The sequence below is a fragment of the Maylandia zebra genome, linkage group LG11, assembly GCF_041146795.1.
Source record: "Maylandia zebra isolate NMK-2024a linkage group LG11, Mzebra_GT3a, whole genome shotgun sequence".
NCBI classification, from domain to species: domain Eukaryota; kingdom Metazoa; phylum Chordata; class Actinopteri; order Cichliformes; family Cichlidae; genus Maylandia; species Maylandia zebra.
Window position 1 is genome coordinate 31,271,402 of NC_135177.1, and position 20,778 is coordinate 31,292,179.

General features: G+C 40.1%; 1 protein-coding gene across 7 annotated transcripts in view; it reads right to left on the reverse strand.

The window, feature by feature from the left end:
• Window positions 1–20,694, reverse strand: part of LOC101486717 (HORMA domain-containing protein 1) — a 45,553-nt gene extending 24,859 nt beyond the window's left edge. The window contains exons 1-16 of one of the 7 annotated variants that reach the window (XM_012921568.4): window positions 20,278–20,680; window positions 20,140–20,174; window positions 18,342–18,486; window positions 18,169–18,232; window positions 17,434–17,470; window positions 17,266–17,286; window positions 17,042–17,068; window positions 16,661–16,728; window positions 16,041–16,192; window positions 15,126–15,283; window positions 14,910–14,960; window positions 14,400–14,460; window positions 14,111–14,163; window positions 13,287–13,370; window positions 12,384–12,441; window positions 5,954–5,976 (exon numbers count right to left, since the gene is read on the reverse strand). In XM_012921568.4, the coding sequence (XP_012777022.1) occupies window positions 5,969–5,976; window positions 12,384–12,441; window positions 13,287–13,370; window positions 14,111–14,163; window positions 14,400–14,460; window positions 14,910–14,960; window positions 15,126–15,283; window positions 16,041–16,192; window positions 16,661–16,728; window positions 17,042–17,068; window positions 17,266–17,286; window positions 17,434–17,470; window positions 18,169–18,232; window positions 18,342–18,486; window positions 20,140–20,172 (1,020 nt within the window). In that variant the 5' untranslated portion in view covers window positions 20,173–20,174; window positions 20,278–20,680 and the 3' untranslated portion in view covers window positions 5,954–5,968. Of the gene's footprint in view, window positions 1–5,953; window positions 5,977–11,066; window positions 11,419–12,383; window positions 12,442–13,286; window positions 13,371–14,110; window positions 14,164–14,399; window positions 14,461–14,909; window positions 14,961–15,125; window positions 15,284–16,040; window positions 16,193–16,660; window positions 16,729–17,041; window positions 17,069–17,265; window positions 17,287–17,433; window positions 17,471–18,168; window positions 18,233–18,341; window positions 18,487–20,139; window positions 20,175–20,277 lie in introns of those variants that run through there. The other 6 variants (XM_076890198.1, XM_076890197.1, XM_012921566.3 and 3 more) reach the window with 6 other exon arrangements.
• Window positions 20,695–20,778: the final 84 nt, after the last annotated feature.

The following is a 20,778-nucleotide window of genomic DNA, read 5'->3' on the forward strand; positions in this document are numbered from 1 at the left end:
GAAGAAGTGCTGACCAAAGATTACATTGGTGCACAGTTGCAGCTCACCCCACTCCGCCACCACATTTATGAATTTCTTTCAGCACATTGTGGCACTTTGGTGTTTCTGAGAGCAATAACTCCACCACTCCAATACTCCCTTGGCTCATCTTTTGGATCATTTCCACATGGGTCTATGTGAATCTAATTAGAAGCCTATCAGACATGAACACAAAGATCACTTTCATTAGCAGAACAATGATAAATGTTAAAGGGATTACAAGGTCCCCACTAAAATCAAAAAATGTGATTTTTTTTAAGCTCATAAAAACATCTAGAAGGTCAGATCTGTTTAGCAGGACTTCTATTTATGATGGAGTTTCCTCACTGAAATCTTTACAATCAGACTGGGGTCAGCAACCTTTGATCCCCTCTGACCACGTTGGGAGGATGGGGAAAATTCGATCACCTTAAACAGTTCGAAGACAGAGGGCTCTGGGAGAAGGAGAAGACGATGAAAAGATGGGGGAGGACAGAGCTTGGAAGCAGAAGACAGAAGGGGTGGAGACAAAGAAGGAGGGGTCAGGTTAGAAATGACAAGAAACCGGTGCTCATCTGCTGCTCTCTGATCAGAGTCATCAAACTGAGCAGCTTAGCTAAAAGAGAATCCGGTGGTCCATCTGGGGTCCTGTGTGACACCTCCCGTTTCTCAAAGATATCTGAACTATAGTTATCTTTACTAATTTTGACAATGTAAACTCATGAATGTCGCATCAAATGAAAGAATAATTAATTTCAAAACGTAGAATGGTTGGAGCTATTTTGATGCGAAGTTTTGCTGCTTTTTGTTCGTTTCTATTGGGATGAAAAACAAAATTTTTGGAAACTATTTGCTAGACAATGCAAGTTATTTGTGGTGTCTGGAAATGTGTGATACTGATATAACTCATATCTGAAATTCCTTTGTTAAGAAAATCAGAAAAATATATTGAAAAACAAGTAACACTTCAAGCAGTAAATAATCTATTTGCATTTATTCGCAAAGACTAAAGTTCTTGGAAGTGCAAACATTCAACCCTATTGCATTAAAAAGTAGTTCTGCACACTTAATACTAAACAACAACAGGCAGCTGCAGTGCTCCCTCCCACCTCACTCCGGATTAGGCTGACAGATTTCTTGACTTTTGTTGTTGTCCATCTCTGCAACTAAGAAGATGATTCTACCTCTGTTGTGGGGTTTGCCAGATCCCCAGATGGTCATCCAGCACGTGGCTGGAGGTGGACTGTGAAATGACCCCCCCAGCTGGACACTGTGGCCAGGTCACTGATCTCTTAGCTGCCCCTGACCCCCCTCCTCTTCCTTTTTTTTGGGGCCAGCTGCCATCGCCACAGTCCTAGCCTAATGGTGTTGGATCACCTCCCCTCTGAAAACCCCCCACATCACCGGCTAGCCAGGCCACAGGGAGTGTCCAGATGCCCTCTTACCCTCCCCTCCCTGAATACACTGGACACAGGAGAGTCAGGGGGGTGGGGAAGAGTGTAAAAGGGTGGGCTGGTCTGAGCCTCCCCCCTCAGTAAAAGACAGCAAAAAGGGGAGATGAGAGCAATAGCCACAAGGATGATGACCACATAGGCATGACATTGACACGGACGAAAGAAAAGAACCTTTTAACCATAAAAGTGGAATAGTCGCCTCTGGAAATTGGAGGCGACAGTAAATGCATTTGTGAGTGCCAGGGTGTCTCACTCATTGTCCCTATTACATGTCTCATGGAGGGCAGAGGAGAAGAGGGGGGACAGGCTGAAACTAGACTGGGAAAGGGAGGGGTGATGCTTAAAAGCATTCTCAGTGACATACGCACACATGCAGTCAGACTAGAATACTGTTCAGTTGTTTGCAACTAATGCGCTGCTGCTTCCAGATACTGGTACAGTTGGATGACTTGGCACGGGCTCACCCGGCGCAGAGGGAGGTACGCCTCTGCTGGGTTGGAGTCTGGCTGCCTACTGAGAGAGGGGGCTTCTGGGTTTGCTTGCCTGGAGTAATGTCGATAAATCAATAGGACACACGTCACTGCAAGCCCAGAGAAGCCACATGAAACTGTCATTGATCGGCATAAGGTGGAGTGTGTGGGGGAAGAGGGGTAAGGCAAGGGGGAGGGATGGATAGTGTTGGGATGGGAGGGGTGAAGCTGTGGGGGAAGGAGGATCCAAACATTTGGAGCCCAAGGGTCATCTATTTCCCCTTTACTCCCACTTCCTCTACCCCTAACAATGAAGGCTAGCGCATGGATGGGGTGTCAAAGGTCAGCTCAGTAGCCAGTGGTCCCTGAACAACAGTGTTGAGCCACGTGCCTGTCAATAGTTCGCTGTCACAGCTCACAAAGCACAGAATGCCTCTGGTGCTAGAGGACAACCGCTGTGTTGTCCACAGCAGTGCTGCCTTCTACACACCAGCATGCTGTGCTCACGCTCGAGTTTCTCTATGCTGTCATTCAAGCAAATCCGCAGCAGTTTGTGATTTGTCATTCATGACTTCTCCCTCAATGAAAATACCAGAATACACTTGTAAAACAGGGCAGTCTTCAAAGAAATGCACGAGCCGTATGCATTTCATACAACACTCTCAGGAACCACCATCTCCTCCTATGCAGCAATGTCAGCAACCGCAACAGCCAGAAACAGGAGCACTGAGCGTAGCAAGAAGCCACAGCTGATTGCCTTCCCTCCCACTCTGTCTCTTGCTCTCTCCTTCTCAATCCTGCATTTTCAGCAGTAGTTGCAATTGGCGATCAATACAGTATATGATCGACACGGGCCCTAGATCATGATATCTATTCCCTTCTCTAAGGGCTAACCCATCTGAGCGCCATGGCTCTGGAGCCTGTGGTTCAATCGGGGTTAGAAGTTCAGTGCCTGCGATGGTCAGAAAGACAGAGACTCAGTGATCGCCTGGGTGTCAAGTTCTCCTGACAGTCTGTCTGGCTCAGCCTGCTGGGTTTTGATCTGAAGAAAGCTCGGGCTAACCTTGGCCACAGCACCACTCCCACCCTCCTGCCTGTCTTCACTTCTCAGTCCTTTTCAGTATCTACCACGCCATAATTCTCTGCTGTTGCGTCTACAGTTGCTCATGGCGAGCTAATGACCACCACATTGATCATGCCTGCTCGACCTCCAAATTGGGGTCAACAACAAAAGAGGCCAAGTCTCCAGTGTCAGGAAACAATTGCCATTTTCAAACTGTCATTTGTACGTCTTCTTCTGAAAATAACACAGAACAAGGAACCTGGATTTGTACCCAACATGCCGCAACCTACTTTGCCTTCGAGCGTCCTTCAACCCCCATAAGGAGGGTCACCTAAATCTCCACAGAACCACTATCCTCACTGCCATTTTTCACCAATGATTTCCAGCAAGCTTTTAACCTTTATGTAATTTTTTTAATTGTGAAAGTTGACACCAGACAGGAGCCCCTCGTCACCTTTGCATTCGTTTTTCTGACATTTTCATTATCACGATAGGTATAGGAAATAGACAGGTGCAAAATGCATGGCAACCCTCTGTCCTTGCTCGACCGGTTGCCATGGAAACGGCTGATAGAGTAGGTTATCGATCGCTGTGTCCAGTCCCCCTACGTTCCCCCACCCCCTGTACCGACTTTTTTTCTGCAGTGATGGGCGTGGATCAATAGCCTGTATATTGTATGGTTTTCTCACCATTCGCCCTCCATAATAGCAAAAACCCCCCCAAAAAAACAGCATAGAGAGAGAGAGAGAGGCAGAATTGTAAAAATGTAAGCGATCATATTTAATAGGAAAGATGAGTTGAAAAAAAAAATCAAATCAAGAGAAAAATGCCTGGAGTCTGATGAAATGTAAATACTGTGGAGCTGTATTTGTATTAAGGAAACTGAAAATTCCTACCAAAACAAATAAGCAAGCAAACAAGAAAGACAGAAAGTTGTAGAAAACCTCAACATTCCTCCTGTCCTTCTGTCACAGTCACTTCAAATTCTACCTTTTACTTCTCTTTGGCAGACTATTTTCACATACGTGTCATGCTGCATTTACCCGCATGTTTTTTATTTCAATTTACTGAAATCTTTTTTCATTTAAATTAAGATTTACTATCAACCATCAGAGAGGTCCAATTCATGTCTTTAAAAACGTGACGATGAATAGAGGAGCCTCTGCAGACCTGGGGGAGCTCGTTTAAATCTCGCCTGAGGGATCCCTCAAGCGAGGGGTCATGGTTGAAGTCATGGAGCAGTAAATTTAAAGGTGGGCACTCCTCAAGGTGTCTCTGTCGCCCCGAGGCACAGTCATCACAATTCCAAGAAAGGTGGAAATAAAAGTGCACTGAGAACACAAAGGCTTTTGGCACTTCTGGAGAAATTAGCCGGTCAGCTCACTGATGGTCAACCACCTTGGCTTAGCTACAAACAGCCCACACCCCCCCTTGGTCCACCCTTCTAAATGACATGATCCCATACATCACTCATCATTCAACTCACCATTTCTCAGTACAGTATTGATATTACACTGACAAATGAATGTGAAACAGGCAGTTTAGATGTAATGAGTTTAGGAAGAAATCTGAAAAGCAGGAGAGCAAAAGTGTAAAAGACATTGCATATATTTTTACTCCACCAGTCAAGTTCTCCTTTCATGCACCACTTCACCTCTCAAAGTTTCACATTTTATAGCCATATTTACAAAAAAAATTGAAGACTTAATACATGTGGATGAGGTTGAGCCTATATGGAGGGTCATATTGTCCATTTTTCTCCTTTCGAACCAAGTTGCACTTATACACAGTCTCTCCCCCTACACACATATGTCAATATGTTTGGTCTTCAGTGGTAGGAATGTGCCCTGAGGCTCCCATATAAAATTAGCAGACCATTCCCATGTTGGCTTCCTTTCATGCCCCCACTTGCAAAGCGGCCGACGCCACTGTATCAATAATTCAGCCACAATTTAGTTGTAGTTGGGCCACATGTTACGGGTCAGTTGTAATGGGTGCTATTGCTACCGGATGCCTGCTCCATCTGATGGGTTTTGCAGGAGGTTTGTGGCCAAATGGCCTGGGTGTCCAATCACTTTTTGACTAATATAGATCTCCATGTAAGTCTGCTGAATTTTGCCAAAAGCATTTCAGAATAATGTGCAATTGCAGGTCATGGTAATACTGTCAAATAAATAAGGTCTATTTTGTTCTTAAGGGTGCAGGGTAAGTTCAATAAACAAAAAAAAAGTATATTAAAATTACTACCTTTGTGTGCATTTATTGAAAACTTTTACCATTCTTTTACGCATGTTTTGTTTCCTGATCTGGTTTGCTACAGTTCATCTGGCACAATTAGAAACATATCAGAAAATATGTTAAATTTTGTTTAAAAAAAAAAGAGCGCCTACAGCACCATTGTGCCTATACAACAATAAGGCGGCGTGCATGATCATGTTATATGGATCAATTCATTACCTCAATAATTAAAAACAAAAATCACGCAGCTTTATTGGTTTTTGTAGTAAAGAAAACAAAAAAAGCCCACAGATCAAATAGCTTTCTTCAACATAACATATCTTTAAATGTCTTTTCCCCACGCAGTGGAGAGTTAGCTATATGTGAGGTCATCAAGTTGACAACAAATTGACACTTCAGAACACAGCTCAGCCTAAACAACCACATGAGTGTTTTGAGGATTCATCCATCGAATCCACAGTGGCCTCAAACAAGTCTTGTGGGATCTGCTCCCCCGCATGCATCCCACCAACACTGCTGGATGTCTGCCCTCCTGTCTTAAGCCAGCCTTGGGGTGGTGGAGCTGCTAATCTCACACTATAGCTGAATTGGAAATCCGCATGTGTACGTCCATGTTGGACGGGAGGGAAGGGGCTGGGAGTGGAGAGAAGTGGCTGCCCTTGCACCTTGGTGGGATGAAAAGCTCTCAAAGCCTGGAGAGCAGGAAAACACTGGCAGGGCAAAAGTCAAACTCCTAAGGCCACAGAGAGAGAGAAGAAAAAATCCCAAACTTTTTCTTGTATCCTCTGGCAGATTGTGTGTGGTCAAACTGAGGGCTTAGTGTTAAAACTGAGTTATTGTATATGAAATGTGCATTCAGTGCCACAGAAAACTTCTGAGCAACTTGTGAAAAGCTGCCTGACAGCAGTGACCTGGTTTTGCATTTGGTATTTCACTGTACAGTGAGTTTGACAAGTACAATTTCAGAAATTTTTAGCACAATTTTATTTTATGTTTTTTGCACAAGGTATTGCATCATGTAGTACATTTTTTATTTAATTTTGATAAAAGTTATTGTGAAATGTACCAGAACAAACCTGCAATTATAATTAGGGCTTGAAATGAGATTATTCTTACTCAAACACATGACATTTGAGCACTACACAATATGTATGTGATGCAAGAAAGAGCAACATTTACCTCTTAAAATGCTTGACAAATACATATGTTGTTCTGAATAATGTGTGACACACAAAAGATTCTATTCTCATTGAAATAGCAGCTGTTTTGTTGGGTTTTTTGTTTTATTTATGTATTTTTTGTTTTGCTCCACTTGCTGATTTTAAGTGAACGGGTCTATTTTTCTGAAAAAGGTGAGCTCAGGTAAGGATACAAAATATAACCATATACAATACTATCTTTATGTTGCAAATGTGACACAGTGTGCTAACAAACAAAATTTATGCGACATTAACAAAGCATTTACAAGTCAGTGTTACCATAAAGTACATGAAGTTTCCTTATCTGTTTAACTAGTAATGAAAAAGGTTTTCTGTCCATCATTTTTTGTTTTCTTCTTTGTTTTTTAAACAAACATATTGACATATTGATAGACTACGAGAGACTATTGTTGATTGATTGCTTCTAGAATTTTTATTGAAAGAATATTTTAGATTCTGTTTTAATGTAGAGCATCCTCGCCTAAAATTGACATCTGCTTTTTTTGTCCTTATAGCTTGTTAACAGGTTAAAATGCTGACAGACTTACTTCAGAATTGTGTCTGGCTGATCTTTTAATCTAATTCAAAATTAAGATAAATTCATCAGATGCGGGGGAGATGCAAATAAGAATGCCCAAAGGAACTTTTAGTTTTTTACTTTAGTTCCTGTGAACATCTGGTGATCAGAGACCACACTGCTATCACTCCAGCTCTAAAAAAAAATGAACTCAATGTTCTATAGTGTTTTTATTCTGTGCTCATTTCACAAATGACTTCTACATTAATTAACTTGCTTAAAAATGTAAAATTCATGCCCCCAGCTGTGGCAATGTTGACCATAATAATTTCTTTGTCTGTTTTCTGAGTTTTTTCAGAAACTACAGTAAATTCAACCATTTAGAACGATCAATACAGACTCAGAGAAAAAAAAATCCACTGCAGATGCCTGAACAGCCGATGCTAGAGGTTAAGTGTTCCTGAGTACACATCGGGGTATGTGTGCTAAAAAATAAATAAATAATTATATATATATATATACATATATATGAGAGAAAAGCGTAAAGCGCAGAAGTGATCTATGTCCTTAAGCACCTTGGTGTGCTTTGCTGGCTCTCCTGATGAGCTGTCGCTGTAAGTGGGTAGAAAAACACCTCTAAGTGATGTGGGCCTTTAGTCACCTGACCATCACGAATGCCACTGTGGGCCCCTAGCTGGTCCAAGTCTGCATGGCACGGCAACATATTGCGTAGGTATAAGGCAGTCAGTAGTTATTCATCATCCATAATGTTAACGATTACAGCATGTCGATAACAAACCCAGGAGTTAAATGAGTTTGTGCACTCAGCTACGCCTGTGCCTCGGCAGTTCAAGGTCACTCCCTCCCGTCTCTGACAGGAGGGATGATTCCCGGGCCAAGCTGCAACCACACACATCTTGCCTCAAGGTCAAGTGTGCCACTATTTAGAACAAATAGATACATAAAACACTCAATCTTGTGTGTGTATAAGGTATGGGCCAGGACCTTGGGCCGGGATAAAGTTGGCCAGCAGCTCGTATATTTCGTCCTGTACTTGTATTTCAGCTTGACACTTTGTCACCCCACACCCCCTCCACTCACTTTAACGTTTTGAAGTCCCTCTTGTGTGACTGAACGCAAAAAGTTAGCATTGATTCTTGCTATGTTAGAGCTCACCAGAGTGCAATGTGGATGGATCTCGAGCATCTCGGGGTGACAAACTGTGTTTATCATTCAGTCCGTTGGCCAGCTGAATTTAGACTCTGCAGCCTCCTTTAAGCTGCTCGTTCAGACATACCATGACCAAAGCAGCTATTCACCTATGGATGGCTGAAAAAATAAAAACACAGAGGGCCTTTGTGTTTGAGCAGAAGCAGGACACGGCTAGGGCACGTGGTGAGAGGATACACTTGATTTGGAGTCAGTTACCAGCTCACGCCTATCATAATGGACAATGGGGCAAGGGCAAGTGTCTCCCTCTCCTAAGCTTTCCTCTCTCCCTCACCCTGTCTCTTGGCGTGCTTCCCCCAGGAGACACGAGCCGGGGGCTGGGCGCTCTGATGGCCAAGCGTGACATTTAAACCCCTGCCCTGCGGTAGCTTTAGGGGGGCTTTATGGAGTAGATGGGGGGCCACAGAGAGGTCCATCTGAGCACAGTGAAAGAAAAAAGGGGGTACGGGCAGAGGCTCACCCTACAAACCCCCTATTACTCAATGCACACAAACTACTCACCCCCCACCTCTATGCTTCACCCTGCAGAAATCCTCAGTATGTCAGTACGGTGGGGGCTCCATTGTGCACGGGTCTTCCACTGAAGAAAAGGACCCTTTGGTGATAAACAATTCAGCTGTCCACTCTGATCACAATGGGGGCACATCCCATTGCTTTGAGCATCTGTTTCGAGTAGGTACTGGTCCCCTCGCTGCTCAGCAGCGTTGACCATACAAACACGGTGTGCAACTAAATCCCTGAATCTGCTGGCCCACTACCACCTGCTCTCATCCTCCCCTCCTTTTATTATTCCTTATTTGGATCAATACTGTTGACTCCACTGCAGTATCTCTCAAAAGACAAGTTGAATAGCCTTGTGCTGGCTGTTCAGTAGGATCGCATGCTTTTTAAATTGTCTACAGTGTGGCAGCAAAACTGCATGAGCTGATTAAGGCGTGCATGAGAGAGAAGATGCTTTTCTGCCAAGACACAGGGCACAGAGTTATCTATGTAGGCCTCATACGTACAGCAGAGTCCATGGCTACTTATCACCCCCTTGTGGACATTCAGCATACATCATTCCTGCTTTTAAATTTGTCCACTCTTTTTATGGTGAGACTGTTGGTCTATATGGTTACCTGGTTATATGTATGTAAACTTTTTCAATGTTGTTACATACTATCATTTATCAGATTAAATTATTATTGGATGATCCTTTCCACCGCACTGTACCTGTAATGTTTATCTTATTTATGGCAGAAGGGCAGTGTTTACCCAGCAACGCTGCCCTTCTGCCACACATAAGGAAAACAGGAAAAGGACATCTCGTCCTTTTACTGAATTACTTCAGACTGTGGGAGAATGAACATGAGATTCATGTAAACATGTGCAACACTAATACATTTTTAAATTAAGGCTGTTGGTTTTTTTTTTTTTACATCTTGTAAAGTTGTTTTGAGTATTTGCTTATTTATATCTATTTGTAACACTTTAAAATCAAAGTGATCTGCATTTTTAATTGTTTCAGTTTCTTTAATTTGTTTTAATGTCATTTTATCTTACATTTTATAAAATTGCTTTGCTTTAGCAGAATGCACGTGAGTTTCTACTTATTATGCAGAAGGAATTATTTCAATAATATATATTAAGATACATTTTTAATCATATTAACCAATAAAACTGTCTGGAAAGTCCTGTTTGCAACTCTCTTTCAAATTCGGAAATTCAAAGTTCAAAATTTTCAAGGAGAATCGGTGAAAGGCAGTAAAATAAGGCAAAGAAAAAATACTGCGAAGCAATAGTAATAGTATTAATAGTAACATTAATTATAGTGATCAAGAATACATTGAGATATGGTTCACTGTTTTATGTGGTTTTCCAGAAGATACGTGAATGACATGTTTTCTGGATTTCATCCAATATCTCTGCCAACTATCTGATTTCAAGGGGTTAACTGTGAGCAGGGCACTCTGCTGGGGAAGCGCTAATCAGCTCGGAAACATTTGCTGCCCTTCTGGCAAGGTCAAAAGGGTCACGGTCCCTGGGCTGGATGTCCACTCCATCCTGTGCTCCTCCCCCATTGCTGTAAAGCCCAGCCTCCCCTTGGGGCCTATAGGCCCTGCAGGCACAATCACTGCAACGCCACTATAGGCCCACAGAAGCTGGCTTTAATCTATATGGAGCCCTGGGATGGACTGCGGCTGTCTGTCCATCAGCCTGTCAGTGTGTCTTGCCTTGACCGTACATAAGCAGCCATGGACCAGAGCTATCGACTTAGACAATCCGAACCCACATTTGTGATTGGTTTGCAGAGCCATCCGGTGGGCCCCTCCTGCTGTTTGACCAGGTGATTGATCTGTTAACACTGGCCACTGGACGTGTGTCTCTGAATTTAATTTCAGAATTCATTTCTGTGGGACGTGTGTGTACAGAAATGATGTAGAGTCCCAGGATCAAATGAAGGATTGATGGTTTCATCTGATATCTAAGTAAAAATGCAATTTAGATTTCTTTTCCACCCTTTATCATTAGATATTTGGAACGTGCCTAACAGGAACACTGACCAACCCTTAAAGCATGGCCTTATATCATTCTTACAATTTTAACAAAAATGTGAACAGTGTCTGCGTCTCTAAGCATTAAAGTCTTGAATCACCAGAGGTTAACCCCTTTGAGTGAAGATAATTTCTCAATATTTTTATTTGTCAGGCCATTATATTTTCCAGGCCTTGAGGCATTTTTTCTTTGTAACAATATCTCTACTATAACTGAGATACTGTTTATCAACAATACATGAAAACACCTGTAAAGAAGCCTTTGTTGTCAAGGCATTTCATCACTTATCAACAGCAAGAGAATCTCCTGCTGTTAAAATAATAAAAATGCTGAAAAGGGCACTAAAGTCAGGCTGAGAGGTTAGGTAACCCTGATTCATTTCACAGCTCATAAAGAGCACCAACGCATCGGTGAGTGGGTATTGTCCACCATGGATTTCCCAGTCCATTCTGCTTTATGCTTCTCTGTTTTCAGAAATGCCCATAAAACACAAAGACTATGAAATAAATGTGACGACCAAGACAATGCCTGAGTTAGGAAGTGAGGGCTGATTTGATGGAGTCTCTCTTTCTCCACTCTGGCCTGCTGCAGACGTGGGGAGAGGGGGCAGGCTGCTTGGATATGCATCACAAAGGCTTCCTGCAGTATTGATCTGCAGTGGGTTAAGGCAGTCTATCAGCAAATGTCCCTCTCTCTGGGAAAAACAATAGATTAAAAACACACAGCTTGCAGGGCGGGAGGCTGCTGATGGGCCCTTATCTGGGCCCAAAGGTCACTGTGTACAGATATAATCCACTTTCACTTAACAGCTTCATTTAAGGCACCTCGCATGCAAATGGTGGCATTTCAGGGTCTATTCAAAGACTGAGGTTTTGTTTTTCCAAGAGGCAGGCAGGGTTTTTTTAAACATTCTTTCAGAGATGGGTTGAAAGTGTTCAGTGCTTAAGCTTTAGTGGTTGAGTACATCATCTTTTCCCAAATCAAGAAATGACCACAGTGTTTTTATGACACCTAATAATGAAAAATGTATCATCTGAAAAAATTTAAATGCCCTATTTTATTCATAAGATATTGACACAGCAGGTAGTGCTGCATATTTCATTAAACTGGAGCTCTGTCACTCCAGTGGAAAATGTATAAACCCTTACACTATGGAGCAAATAAATGCACAAACTTAGAAATACAGCAAAAATATCTATGTGTAAAAACTCATTTTTATAATTTACAGCCAAATTTGTAGTACCTTGTCCCCCTTTCCACTAACAAGTTGAAAACACAGGTTATACTTTGATGCCCTCTTTCTATTTAATTAAAGTTTGCAAACTGATTTATACATAGGGCATATATAATGGTTACAATAAAACAAACAACCATTAAAAAGTAACAAACACTGTTTTGGGCATAGGTATTCCAACATTACTGATGAACATCATTTAACAATGTATTTCAGATCACTATGTCATTCAAACAACCATCGGACAGTAATGGCACAACCTCAAAATGTTTCTGAAACATCGCCAATAAAAGTCAGTAACACGTTCTAAAAATCAAACTGTGGAACTTGTGATCAAAATCGAAATTCAAAAAAGAAAAAACATCACTGCTGGATTAACAGTAGGCTGTGATGTCAGTAGCGTTCTTTAGGCTCGCTAAACTTACGTTTCTTCGTAGGCAAGTCGGTGGACGGCGTTTCCTGACTGGTGGGAAACTGAGAAGCCTGAAAACAGCAGAAGAAACATGCATTTGACATTTAGTAAAGCACGGCTTTATGTGTCTACTGACAGGCACCATCCCACTCTGAGAAACCAAAGCGACCAGTGTTGACTCATCTGTGGAACAAACGGTTCCTACGCATTTTCCACTTATTAATCCTAAATCTGCAGAACACATCTTGGTTATGCACGAATACTGCAGTATTATCAAACAAATCAAATCGTGTTTTTACGAACCGAGTGATAGGTCATGTGAGGACATGTTTCCACCCACATTTACATTTCTTTTGACAACAGGTAGTAGTTTTGGATAAACTACCAAATTATTTTCATTTATTTAACTACAGTCTGTTTGTTGCCCATGCATGCTTAGGTTTGTCTCCTGCTGACAAACGTAGAGAAACACACTTTACTTTTCCAACCTTGCAAAATCTACAAAAGTCTGTATAATAAAAAGAGTTTTCATTATTACAGAATTACAGAAGATGTTAGCAATGCTACTTAAGCAGCTACATGACCATTTTCATGCCTGATTTTGTGCTTACTTTTTGTGCTTGAAGACCATTACATCCTAAATGAGCAGAGATGACCTTATTGGGCCCATATCTATTATATATTTCAAAGATGTGCCTGATTAAGACATCAGGTTTACATGATAATATAGTAATTGCTGCCTTAAAAAAGGCAACTAGTCTTCCACTGTTCAAAATGTTACAAACTCTAGAGAGTTTCATAAGTACAATTTCAATTTCTGCACAGTTACAAAGTGTTTTAGTGTGGAGGGGGTTGTCAAGCTGTAATAGAGTGAGGCGAAGACCTGTAGCTAATAGGTTTTAAATGTTAGACTGACCATAGTTGGCTTGATGATCCTTCCACTCCTGGTCCTTTTCGTCCCCACCTCCATATAAGAAGTCTTCTTCACCAGAGTGTCCATCTGACAGAGGAGAGATGATCCTTAAAGCCAGTGATTATTAAGTACACTTGAGGCACTCGGCTGCCGTCAGCATTTTTGCGTTTTGAACAGATTAGAGGTCCTTAACTTTTTAGTATTAGCATTTATAGCGCTCTTGAAGGCAAAGTTAACCCCCCACATTTCTGGATAATAACACAGTTTTTTTGTAAATAGTGCAGACTTTCAGCTTTAACTCAAGGATTCACAAAAATAATGCATTAACTGTTTCATTCCTTTTATTGAGTCTCATAAATGGTTTCCTTAACTTGTATCTCTTTGGACCTCATAGTAAGAGTTTCGATGAACAGCTACAAGATCAACATTTGGAATCAAATCCAGATCTTTATTTTTATTTTTTCTATCTGTCATGGAAACATTAGGGGATAAGCCTCACCTCGCCATAAACCTCCACATCAGTTAACCAGTCAATTTTACAAAACAGTTCTTGAAACACTTTTTTAGTTTCAGCTCCCAAAAAACGCTAGAATATCAATATTCAGAATGCTCAGATACAAAATATTATAATTTCTCCTATAACTTCTCAAAAGAAGTTTTTCTTTGGTTTGGCTTTTATATTTTGAGTCGATGCAACAAACAACAACAAAGCTACAAACCACAGGCATATGTAACAGATATAGTGCATTTTAACGGCCAAGTCGTCATATATTTTTAAATGTCACCTGTTCACAATGTGTTGAGCATCATCAGTGAGTCACACATACCTCTGTGACTTCCTCACAAGTATTGATCTCCTCATGACAGCTCACCTGCACCTCTAGAATTCATAAAACACAAATACCTTAAGATTGTTTTAGTTCAGCTTGAGTTATTATTATCATATTTAGTCAAGACTACTAACAGAGTCTAGCAATAATATTTATTCTACATCTTTCAGTTTAAGATTTTTCAGTTTATTAACTGAGACATCCTGAAAATAAGTTTAACAAAATAAGATGGGAGACTTTCAGTTATTGCTTTGTTTTAGACTGTTTTATGTTTACAGATTTTTACCAGTGTTCTCCAGGATTGTGTTCTCCTTTTGAGCCTCCTCCACACATTTAGGGTCTTCACTCTATGGGGTTACAACAGCTTTACTGAACATCATGACTGGAAAATGTCAAAACTTACCACAATGACAAAATGCTGACACTGACTCACCGGTTTTTGCATCATTTAGGTACTTCCCACTTTGTATGTTAGTAGTGAAGCTACTACTTCAGTGCATTGGACAATGATCTCAAGAACATACTTCATTCTAACATAAAATGAATATGTAGAGCACATTTTCGAGGAAAAAAAGCAGGAAAATTTGTAAAATCTGCTATAAAAACGCCAACGAGTTATACACATCATGTTGATTTACCAGGGTTATGTAAATAAAACACATTTAGCAATGCTTTTTTGGCCATTGTAAAGACTATTGTGTCTAAAATGATAATGTGCTATTACGCAGGATAAATAATACTGTAAACAACATAAATCACTTAATGGGCTAAAAAAACCAAGTATTTGTCCACTGACCTGGGTGATGGCATCTTCTTCATCTATCTTCAAGACCCACTTTTCCTCCACCTGAATAATTAAAGAATATGCCTTATTGAGCTCTCAGAAGGGCTAATATGAAAAAGCTGCACATTTAACATAAACCTCATGAAAAAGAAAGACAAAAACCTTTATATGCATTTTAATGTCTTTTATCACTTTCTATCCCTTTATCTTACAGTTCTCTCAATTAACCTGCTCTAGCCTGTGTCTTTCTGTTGCCATGTCAAACTTTAAGGTATGGTAGGGGCTGACCACCTCCCCCATGGTCAGTTTGACAGGTTCCTGTTCAAACTCCATAGTGTCACAGTCAGCCTCCCTAAAGCCGGGTGGTTGGTATGCCTGAGGAGTAACTGGAAAATAAAAAAGCAAACACAGAGTGAAGCAACAGTGAAAGGGAAAATCAGCAGCTTTTTCAAATACGCAGACCAGCCTGTTTTGAACCAATGACCATGCCACATTCAAAGTCAGGGCAGGCAGTTCTTCCAAGTCACATTGTTATTGCCCATATGAGTGTTACAGTCTCTCTGCGAAACAATGAAGTTTCTGGATGGAGCACTCTCCAGCACCCCATCCAGTGACTCCAAGAGGACTGGGTACTCTCAACTGCTGTCTGGCGCATGGGCTGGGTTTCTCACTATGTTATTGTGTGATTAGATACTTGCATTAGCTGAATAGATATATAATGTGTGAGTATGTGTAGAAACTTAGTGGCAGTAAAAAAAACAAAAAAGTTAATGAACTGTTGTTAATATGTTAATATTCACTTGGACACCATTTGAGGAAAATATGCAAATCGTAACAACACACTGAAAAATTTTCTGTTTTTCCTGCGTATGAATCATCTAAACCCAGACCTTCATCTCTTTTTGTCTACTTTTCAAAAAACAGAAAAGCACATCACCATTGTTGAATAACTGCCAAAAAAGATCAAAGCTGGGGCACGTATGAGACATCAAGCAGCACCACCTAAAACACTGGATTTAAGAGTCTTTATTGTGATTGGTATAATGAATTAATAAAAAAATAATAATAAAAATGTTCAAAGCCTTAAAAAAATGTGGGTTCTATATAATTAATGCTAATCATTAATTTTGATGTGAGTGTTACCATCGTCATAGTAAGCCAGCTTCATGTTGAGGTAGACATTTTCTGGCAGAGGGCCCAGGTACTGCATCACAGTGTAGAGCTTCCTCACCAGCAGGATGATGGCTTTCCTGGTGTTTCCACATGACATTGATGAGACTTTGATGTTGTTATTGCTGATCAAGAAAGTCAAGCAAGAAGAAAAATGAGCATAAAAGGGCCCGCTACTTCAGCTGCTCTGCCAGACAATCATTACACTGGCAGGTAAAGGGTATATAGTTTCTTGGGGTGGTCTAACATAAGCCAGTCACTCTGAAGTCACATTTCAAAGATGATGCAGTTGGAGAGATGTTAAGAGCTCCACCCTTTAATTCAGTTGTAGCCCAGTGCTGATACAATGATATAGTAATCATTCTTTCAAGGCTTCGATTTATTGACACAATAACAGACATATCACCTTGGGTTTAAGTTTTACTCATACATAAAACTCTTTAAGCTCCTCACTTCTTTTCTCCAACTTTCAAGCAACTTCTGGCCCGAAGAAAGACAGGCAAATTCAAAGATTGACTAGGTAACAATTAAAACAGAAACTCAAGCTAATTTCTCATATGTGAGTGTAATCTGTAAGCATAAACACACCCCACCTTTCAAAATCCATGTGTGCCCCTGCTGCAGAGTACTGGATCCTAAAGTGGTAAAACTCGGTCACTTTCTGAAAAAGACGACATGCCAGATGTTATAGGTAATCACTATGGAGACAGTAAACGGAAAATGGACCACTTCTTATATATCACTTTTCTACTCTACTCAAAGTGCCTCATTCACCCAATAATACAAGAACTTTTTTCTACAACCAGTTTCTTTCCATCTAACGGTCACACACATTCATACCCCAATGAACACATGGGACAGCAACCTTGGGTTCAGTATCTTGCCCATAGATACTTAGGCATGCAGACTGTAGACTGGAGCAGCCTTCAAATTGTTAAACAGTGAATATTGCAAAAAGATAACCTGATATTTACCTGTGGGTTCTCTGGGTCGGTATAAATCTAAAAAATAAGGCCAAATGGACAAACATCAGTACCGCATAGAATATAAGACTAAATTATCTAAAACATTACAGCTCTTCCGACATTTAGTTGCTCATGTGTTAGATACACTCGCTTTTCCAGGCTGACCCTAACTGGTTTTAATACAAAGAGTCATTATTCAAGAACACACATTCAAGTATTAGCAAAATACTCACAGATATAATGACTGTCCGAAGCTGGTGAGGAAGAAAAAACAACATTTTGACTGCATTAGTTGCTCTGATACAAAAAAAAGTGGAAATTACAATTTATTTTTTTAAATCTCCCCTAACGTATGTGTACATTACAAATCTTCTGACTGATAAAGGTCAAATGTGACTTACGTATTTCTTTTCGATGGCATCAAAACATCCTTGCATCCTGGTGGAAATTAAAAACAATTATGATCCATAGAAAAAATAATAATTAAAATTAAGCACAAAAAATGAAACAAGAACAAGGAGCCACTGAAATTATTTCATGATTAACAAACTGGCATTAATTTAATTGTAATGTAAATTTAAAAGAAATTTAAAAAAAACTAATTTCTTCAACAACCTGTCCCTTATTTACACTGTTACACACTTGAAACTGTTGCGTGTAACATAACAATATACTTCTCATCTCATTTTCCATGACCCTAAGAGCTAGAACGTTTTATTTATGAAGCATAATTGTCTGTTGCACTAATTAGATTATATTTGTTCACTGCATGTAAATATCTTCTTGATGAAAACAGATCAAGAATATCATTTCAACTTCCCCAAGTTCAATCAAGTTCAATTTTTGACCAACCACAAAAGATATGATGGTCTTATTTTTACCTTGTAGGTCTGTTTGTCTACCTATGGTAAAACATAGTTCTGGTGACACCTACTAAAACGAGAACTATCATAAAGTACCTCTGTAGGGGTTTGTCTATGAACAGATTTTGTCAAAGGGATAACACTGGAAGACAAAATCAAAACTGGTACATCACAATGGAGCAGTTGATATGACTCCACAAGATGGTGTCTATTTGGCTTTAGTGACCCTAATAAACGGCTCTTGCTAGCAAATGTCAAGCTGCTGTAATTTACCACTGAAGAATCTGAGTGGCACCAGGACAGCTGTGCTCCTCTCTGAGGATCATCACTTGCTGATCTAAAAAGAAGAAATAGAACGCGTGAATGTTCTATGGAACTTTTTCCAGGTAAGTGAACTTGAAAGCTAATAGGATGTACAGTCAAATTAGGTTCATATGTAATCTAACCTTCCACATATTTTTTCCCATAGGCTTTCCCCGGGAAAATGCCCCTGAGGTATGTGATGCCAGATACTGCAATGGCCAGAAGCTTCTTCATAACAACCAATGACTGCTGCTCCGAGGCAATCTGATTAGGAAACAGCTGAGTGCTCTGTATGAGTGAAACAAATTAATCAGACTCAGCACTGCTTAGTCATGACAGGTAACACAATTATTAGAAATCCTGCCCTCCAACAGCTGCGTTTCAGCTATAGCACCTTATTTAATACATACACAAACAGAATTTTTCTAATCTTTGTGGACCTCAATATTAGTGCCACAATTTGTTTCTGTGTAAGTCTGTTGATATTTGGAAAAAAAAGCACTGATGTTATTTCACCCATGATGCAACTTAAATAATTACTTATGAAACATGCATGACAAACAATACTTTTATCACAAACCAAGTGACTCTACTGTTAGTATATCTCATATCTCAGCATAGTGTGCCGTGTGTTCTTACAATGAAATCTTAGAAAACTGGAAAAGTGATGGACAAAGGTGGCAAGCCTTAAAAACTATCTACAGCAGTTTTATTGGCTTTCAGTATCTGTACCATGTCCTTCAAAAGTCTTAAGTCTCATTATAAATAGTCTCACTAGAATAGTGGCTTTTAAGAAGCCATTCTTACGGACTGAAATAGCAAGAAAAGGCTGAGGTATGCCACATTACAAAAGAATTGGACTGAAGATTATTGACAACAGTTCAAATGAAATAATTAATCCAAATATGAAAATGTTGTTGCAAATCAACATTAATATGTACAGAGGTCAGGAGAGAGGTACAGCACTGAGTGTCTACAGCCATCTGTAAAACACAGTGGAGGCTCTGTTATGGATTGGGGTCAGTGATACTGGATAGCTTGTCAAAAGTGTAATTATGAATGCAAAAAAGTAACATTAGATTTGATCCACCATGCAGTAGCAGCTGGAAAGCATCTGATTGACAACAGCTTCATTTTTCTGAGAATCCTCAGAAAAATGGACCTGAAGAAGGAGCTGCTGACCGTCTTCTACCGCTGCTCCATTGAAAGTGTGCTGACATATTGCATCGTTGTATGGTTCTCCAGCTACACCACAGCACACAGACTCAAGGACAGCTTTTACAAGAGGGCAATAGCCCTAATCAATGCAAATAGCTGACCTGATTGGCTACCTCCCTGGACTTTTTTGGGGGGGAGGTAACAACGGTAAAAACAATAACAATAACAATAATAATATTTATATTTATAACAAGTTGCAATAATAACAGTGTGCAGTACACATACACTTCTTCTTCTTTTTTATTACTAAGTTAATATACTGTGTTGTGTTTCTGTTGCGTTGTGATGTGTCATATCGTGTTGTGTTATATGTAGTGCCGACGTAGGACAGTTTTCCAATTTCATTGTACTACTGTACTATGTATGACTGTGCAATGACAATAACGAGTTATCTTATCTTATCTTTCAGCATAACAATAATCCCAAACACACTGCTACTGCAGTAAAACCATACATGAATGAATCACTTCTTGAAGGACATTCAAAGCTCTGCTTTGGATGTTGGCTTCCTTTTGTTCCATTCCCACTAAAGGTGATTCCACATTATTTCAATAATGTTGACGCCTTGGCTCTTGCACTAATAGTGATCCATTGTTAATACAAAAACTACTTTTTACAAAACTAAAAACTGCCGTTGGAAAAAAAGGAAACTGCCTGCTAGCTAAGCAACTTAGTGTTTGCAGGATTACATCACAATAAAATCATATGAGTAATGTATTTTACCTGTGATGTTCTCACTTGCTGTGCACACGCCATACCTTTGGTGAAAAATAACAACAAAATTTAAAATAAAAAAAAAAAGCAAAGCAAAGAGAGAAAATTTGAGGACAGATAGGAGTCTACTCAGAAAACTGTACTTACTGTAAATCGCAACTAGCTAGCTGACCTTCTAGTTTCTAGCTGATGTAGCCCTCTACTTGTCTCTAGCACACTACTTTGACCTACCGTGAAGTTATTCTATAGATTATGCTCTTGTGTGGCTACATGGGAACAATAACCAGAAACACACGGTACAGTCGTTCTGGGGAACTAGGAAATAAAAGCTAACCTTTTGGTGTTAGCTATTATAAAGGTTCCCGCTAAATGTTTAACGGGCAGCAACCTGTAGAAATCAATGGCAGCAACAGGTTCACCACCAGGGAGCCAATCACAGAGTAGGGAGATAAAAACTAAAAACAAAGAGGGCTTCAGAGCCTTTTGTCTACCGCTTTTTGTTTTGTTTTTTTATTGTTATAATTTTGATTTGATATGTCAAACGTTAACTGAAAACTAACGTTTTACCCCAAATATGTTTTTTGTGGTGATTTGTGTTGATGCAGCGCGGCCCCCGCATCGCCTCCGTCTTCACTTTGTAATTTCATT